The sequence below is a fragment of the Ambystoma mexicanum genome, chromosome 3p (assembly GCF_040938575.1).
Source record: "Ambystoma mexicanum isolate Mex_15411 chromosome 3p, UKY_AmexF1_1, whole genome shotgun sequence".
NCBI lineage: Eukaryota > Metazoa > Chordata > Amphibia > Caudata > Ambystomatidae > Ambystoma > Ambystoma mexicanum.
The window spans coordinates 666,416,134-666,423,314 of NC_090925.1; the positions used below are offsets into that span (position 1 = coordinate 666,416,134).

Below are 7,181 nucleotides of genomic sequence, written 5' to 3' on the forward strand. Positions count from 1 at the left end.
TCATCGTCTTGTGGCCAATGCTTGGATTTGACTTTTATAGACTTTGTTGACTCACAGTGTGTCACCCTTTCTCAACACTCATGCTGATCGTCCACTGCATCTTGTACTCATGGTGGCCCTGAATCATGCTGTTCCCATCTTCCTCTTGAATCCTGGCTTGCATTTGCTGTTTTCTCGCAACATTATGTGTCAGTACTGACTTCTGAAATTGTATTCGGTATCCCCTCTTGCTTCTCCACTCTTTTTCACTGCTTACTCTCTGTTCTTTCCCTCTCTCCCTTTCTCCATTTCCCTATCTCCTCCCCTCCTCCCCTTGCTTTCTTCTATGCACTTACTCTATCCGAATTGTCCTTGGACCTAGTATGACACCAATCCTGTTTGTCTCCTCCCCCTACCCATTTACTTGTTCCCCCCCTCCAGTCCTATCTGAAATGTTGGAAAACAGGTGATATAACTTTAAATATTTTCCTTTACCCAATGCAGTTGTGCAGAGTAACCTAAAAAGCCTTCTGATGGTCTATCAGTGCTATTTTATCGTTAGCTCTATCAACCAAGGTCAGACAGCTCTCAAGAATAAAGAACAACTAATGAATTATCGCTCTTAATAGGGGTCATCTGAAAAGACGTATTCTCCTCTCAAAGGGAAGGGGTGTTTTCATGCCTTTCTACAACCCACCATCAAATTAAAGATGTTTATTACAACCAAGAAAAATACTCAAAATGTAAATACATCAGACAGCACGCCACTGAGGATTTCTATTGAGGGTGAAATGTGTACGTGTTTTTTTGTGTCCCAGGCATCTGTCTGCTTTGGTTTGATGACATACATTAGCAGCTGCAATACAAGACAGAGGCAATGTTCTGGAGTAAACACGCACGCCTTTCAGATCATTTGCATACCTGCAATGCATTGCACAGCGCCTCGGAATTGGACGAGGACCTGCAGGGATGGCTACTGGGTGGTGATTTGGCAAGTGTGGCTGTGTCTTTTTAACTGAAATTGCCTATTTTGCTCCCGCACATTTTCATGTCGTGCCTTTTCATGCATTTTTAAACCCACCTTTTATGGGGATTACTAAATATATCCCCCCGCCCCCCTCAGCCACTAAAGCAGAGTGCATTTAGAACACTCAGAACAAGGGAGTGAGAATACAAGATTGATAGAACGTACTCCTTGCAAATACCAACAAAAAGAAAGTCAGGCTGTACCACAGTAAGGGGTCGAAATGAGAGTGAAATACTTATGTGGTGGTCTGCATTAGCAAGAGCTGCCTGTCTTTGTTTGGTAAGGCTGTACAATAAAGTATCTGACATATAATACAAAGACTATTTTCTCAGATAGAAATGTATGTCTTTTGGCTCATTTGGATATTAATTTGGCTCTAAACTGGAGGTGAACATCCAGGAATGGCTACCGGCTAATGTTGTTGAAGCCTTGTTTTCTTTATTTGAATCAGTATGTCATCCTTATTTAATACACACTATCCACAAAAGAACAGATTAACAGGGACAGTGTGCATCGAAGGAAGTTGCATATGCAAAGTACTAGGATGCAATCAACACAACGGATGTTGCAATTTGCAACTACCATTCCACATCACAAGTTGAGGGTACATGTGCGATAAATGGACTCAAATTCTCTACTTTTTTAAAGAGGGGACAGCCTCCCGAGACTCTAAATATGGAAGAGCACTGTCCCAGAGAGGCAGATGTGGTTGGAGCAGAGGTAATCACATGTAGGAACTGAATTCTTGTGGCTTAATCTGCTCAAACCCAACATTCCCTAAACAAGCACCTGCTTGCTGGGCAATCACTCAATTCCACCAAATCTCAGTGCATGTCCAGTGACGTTATCTCCACCCCACCACACTAGAGGTGCCATGCTCCTTTGCTTCTTCTATGTCTCAGCCCACAAGCTCAGAAGATACAAAGCTCTCAACCACCCTGTCTTCTCTCACACATGTACTGTTGTGACAGACTGGCCCATAATGTTATTCGTTGAATTTTCCAAAAAGCAAATTACCCTAACAAGCTGATATGTTTTGTAAAATGTCGACCACATCTTGCACTGCCTGAAATGAATCGGACTCTCAGCAGCCCCCATTGACACAGAAGGCGATGCTCCTGTTGGTAAGTTTCTGATTTCAAAACTGTCTTCTCTGATACTACTTTCACCACTATCATCTATACTCTTTCTAGCAGATGCCCCCCCACCCCCCGCAAGGGGATCTGAAGAGTGTTCCCAACGTGAAGTTCCTCTGAGTTGTGTTAGGTGGAGGTATGACACTCTCCCTGAAAAAATGACACATTCAGTGCAAGTGGTCTGCTCTACCTGTTATGAATTAAAGTGTCTCCTTAGACACTCCTCTCCGGTGCAACAACACGTGCTCTGTAGTTATTTTGCCAAGAAATGTTTAATTCTATTCCCTTTTGCAATCTGCACTCCAGATTTGTCTCTCTGAGTTGTTACATTGTTTTAAAATTTGAGGACAAAATATTCTGCTCAAGACAAACAGCAAGGAGTGGTTTGGCAGGATCCGAATAGCTATTTTTCAGCCGTAATTTGGTTTAATACTTACTCGAAGCTGCAGTTCTGTAGACCCCTATCAGAAATACATTGTTCAGTAGTTCTGAACTGGAGATGAGATTCCAGGGATATACATGAGCACCACACACCCTGGGTAATAATAAGCAGCGCTCAGATACCTGAGGGTTCGTAGCGCTATATAAATGTCAAATTATTATTATTATTATTATAAACACACACAAACCCTATTTTTTTTCTATTGTGTGTATTTTCTTTCCTATGTATACTTTCTGAAGTATTTCTCTTATAGTAAATGCTCATCAGACTTCAAATTAAAGGCATGTTCACACAAAACAAGTACTTCACACCACTTGGTATAATTGTGCCCCCTTTGAAAGTATACGTCATGAAGAGGGCATGTGCCTGGTGCCCCAAATCACCTGTTCGTCCCTCACCCGCCTTCCCCGCCTCCTCTAAGCCGTTCTGCTCAACTAAACCCCGAAGCCAGGACATGTATGCATTCCACCTGTGCACCGTAGAGAGTTTCAGGAAAGGGTGTTTTTACAGTACATTGTGCACCATGTTGGGTCTGACAGGATGTGGGAAAGCGTGTGTTCCAGAATGTAAAGTGACGTTGATTCATGAAGCCATTGGGAGATGCAAGGTGTGTACCTGAGCCGCCGCCTCCGCCTGCTTGGTAGTAGGTGTACTGCACGTCTCTTTGGCGTCTGATGTCGGGGGCCCCAGCACCTGTGCAAAACATTTAGACAGGTGATTATGAAACGCATCTCAGCGGCGCATAAATGCATGCCATTAGCGTGAGAAACCGGGTTTTGTCATCCACACTTTCTAGGAATATCACTCACGCTCCTTTTACATGATCAGCCTCAATGCTCTAGCAACGGTGACACAATTACTAGTTTGTCCAATGGAAGAACAAAAAACACACACAAAAACAACGTAGTCTGCAGCGTCGTTGCAGATTTTAGGCAAGCCATTCTAAGTTCCTATAGGACCGCTCAATATGTCCCTACAATAGTTTTTGTGGTAGGTTGTATGGCATTTCCTATTACGGATTATTAACAGAAAAGGAGTTTATGCTCACAAAAATATGGCATATTTACTACCAAATGCTTTCTAAATACCATCTAATGATGAGCTGAGATTGCATGAGATCTGTACCTAAAAGGGTTAATAGAAAGTGCTGCTTCGGCTAAAAAGCACAGATTTACTGCAGGCAATATTTTATTTGGACCAAATGCAGTGACCATCCCATGCAATCCCAACCCGTAACAAGTGGGTGTTTTGAAAATAAGTGCCACTTAAAGTGCCTCTATTTCACCATTACTACACAACAAGTAATGTGGCCCAGAACACATCTAAAGGGAGAAGCCTGTGTATCTGCTGTCATAAAAGCAGATGCTGGGGCTCCTGAACCTATGTTTCAAGGGTAGACAGAACGTGAAGCTGTGTGAGAATGCCTGGAAATCTGTGTGGCAGATGCATGATACGGAATGATGTGAGGTCGACGTAGGCTGGCTTACTGCAGTGTCTCGAAGGGCACGTCCATCATGTGCATGTGTTTCTACAGGATGTAAACTAATTGACCTTTTCACAATTGATCTCGGGAGAATTGACCTTGGGAGAATTGACCTAATTTAAAAGGTTAACTAGGACATCTATAGGGGGAACCCCCCGCAACACCGCACCCGATCCCATTATATTATTTATAATCCAAAACCAACCCAATACATACATAAAATAATTAAAATAATACAAAGGTCAATTGTGCAGAAGGTCAATTAGGAGCACCATAATTAGGTCAATTAGGACAAAAGGTCAATTGTAAAAGGTCAATTTGGATTATACCGTTCTATGTTGTGCACTGGGCCTGTGCACTAGCCTAAGGTTTATTTATATATTTCTTTATAAATGTCTGATGAGCCGGGGCAGGCTTGATGGGCCGTCCTTATCTACCATTTTTGTCCAAGCGGCTACCTTTTCCAACAGTGTTAGGGACATGGCTGCATATGGACAGCTAGAGAGCAATGCCCCACTATGCATGGCACAAAGACCGAGTGCAGAAAATGTCGTCGGAAGACCCAGACCTTTGCAAAAAGGTTGCACAGGCACAACTCTGGCTTCCAGAGGGACCACATGAGTCTCTATTAATCAATAAACAATTACATCATGTTTTTACAGCAGTCATAACATCTATGCTCATTCAAAAGGCACCCCACCAAAAGGTCTACAATGTGTAAAGAAAACAAATTCCATGGACATGTGTGCATACATGACAATCCCACATTGTCCCAGGATTATATCTGTCTGGGATAAGTGGAAACACATGGTTGGTGTGTTCTATATAATTCCCACTGTTTCCAAACCATCTGAAGAAGTAGTGGCTGTCCTTTTGTGTACTTCTTGGACGGTGGTTGAGATTCCCTCTGTGATGACTCTCCCCTCGGCCCCAAGGAAACACACTTTTAGTTTTTGACACTTCCCATCCAAACTATCCATGACCTTTCAACATAATCTGTCCTTGAACAGGCCATGTAAAACTGCCATAATGGTGATTTTGGTGAATGGGCACTTTGCCACTGACAAATGCATTGACTTCACCATCTCTTCCCCCAAATGACACAGCAGAGCTTCCAGGCTACCACAATGTGCAATGTTTGTAGTGAAGGTGGATGAGTCTGGGTATGTCCAATTGTAGGATATGAGCTTGGAGGATGGTGACTGTTATGTGGGTGGTTGAGCTTGGAGGATGGTGACTGTTCTGTAGGTGGTTGAGCTTGGAGGATGGTGACTGTTCTGTGGGTGGTTGAGCTTGGAGGATGGTGACTGTTCTGTGGGTGGTTGAGCTTGGAAGATGGTGACTGTTCTGTGGGTGGTGGAGCTTGGAGGATGGTGACTGTTCTGTGGGTGGTTGAGCTTGGAGGATGGTGACTGTTCTGTGGGTGGTTGAGCTTGGAAGATGGTGACTGTTCTGTGGGTGGTTGAGCTTGGAGGATGGTGACTGTTTTGTGGGTGGTTGAGCTTGGAGGATGGTGACTGTTTTGTGGGTGGTTGAGCTTGAAGGATGGTGACTGTTCTGTGGGTGGTTGAGCTTGGAAGATGGTGACTGTTCTGTGGGTGGGTGAGCTTGGAGGATGGTGACTGTTCTGTCAGTGGTTGAGCTTGGAGGATGGTGACTGTTCTGTGGGTGGTTGAGCATGGAGGATGGTGACTGTTCTGTGGGTGGTTGAGCTTGAAAGATGGTGACTGTTCAGTGGGTGGTGGAGCTTGGAGGATGGTGACTATTCTGTGGGTGATTGAGCTTGGAGGATGGTGACTGTTCTGTGAGTGGTTGCCTCTGTTTTAAAATTTGGTGACGGATGAAGGGACGGGATTCCATCACTAGGTGCTGGCTCATAGTGAAAGCTATTGGTATGTAAAGGGCTAGCCACAACATATTTTGAACACACCAGCACGTTAGTGATGTGCCATGATGACGCCTTTTTGTATGCTTCTGACATTGAGATTTGCTGAAAGCTGAACATTCTGTCTTTCTGTTTGTGCAATTGGTTTCCTCCACTTGCAATTAAATTGAAAGCACCCCAGATGTTCCACTCTTTACAGAACTTTATTGGTCCTGCTCTAACTCTTTAATTAATTGTGAGCCTGTTTGTGTCACTTTAATTATTGTTATTACTTGCAATGGTGTCGACCTGGCGTTTAATAGACAAGATATGTTGGCCTTGCCAATGCCTGTTTAAAGATTATCAGCGTTTTAACAAAATCGTAAAGATGGAGTAATTGCCATCACAGACAATTTGTTTCAAGATCTCATAAAAAAAATGCCATTGGACCCTGATCACAGACCTTTTGATTTCTAATGGCAACTACAGGCTGAAACGTTAATTAAAAATGACTGGCCTCAGGAACACACAAACAGTTACCATAATAGAAAAAAGGCTAATGGTACACGTACTTAAAAAAAATAATCTATAGCCAGGCTCATCAAAGCACAGGTATTGCAGACCATTCTATGGCGTTGGTCCCCCTTAGTTAACCCTAAATGACTCCCCCGTGAGCAGCGTATATGCATCCTCAGCAGGGCGGCCCGGCACATAAAGGAACCTGCAATCTACTGACCTGGAGAGCAGCAGACTGCGACCAGCACGAGGGCGATGATGGGGAGCATCATGGCGTAGAGAGATACTAATCGATCCTGAGCCCGAGTGTGTGGTTGCTACCGGTGAAGCTCTGTGATCAGAGGGCCTGCATTTATTCTGGAGCGAGATGCCCACAGCCCATGCCCACCATGACGTGGCAGACCAGGTGGCATTGGCAGACCTTTTAGGCAAACATCAAGTATTTGAAATTCATGAATACATATCGCATCACTGTCACGAGGGAAAAGCAAACGTTTGACACCTGACTCTAAACATGAACACGGAAAGTCAACATTCCGCAGGATCTCAGTCTTGAGAATACGCTTTCCCACCTGCCACGATTTTCCATGAACGCCCTATCCCCATACTCACTGCTTTTTAAGGTGCAAAAAAGATGTATTTGCAACATTATATTTATTTATCATTATCCCTCTAAGGGAGCTAAGAATGTTACTAATGGAAGTCGCCCAATCAAAGATCAACGAGGCAGAGTC

General features: G+C 43.8%; 1 protein-coding gene across 1 annotated transcript in view; it reads right to left on the reverse strand.

The window, feature by feature from the left end:
- Positions 1-6,783, reverse strand: part of LOC138580697 (uncharacterized) — an 82,870-nt gene extending 76,087 nt beyond the window's left edge. The window contains exons 1-2 of the mRNA XM_069651441.1: positions 6,668-6,783; positions 3,200-3,277 (exon numbers count right to left, since the gene is read on the reverse strand). Of these exons, the coding sequence (XP_069507542.1) occupies positions 3,200-3,277; positions 6,668-6,719 (130 nt within the window). The 5' untranslated portion in view covers positions 6,720-6,783. The remainder of the gene's footprint in view (positions 1-3,199; positions 3,278-6,667) is intronic.
- Between the last annotated feature and the right edge of the window lie 398 nt (positions 6,784-7,181).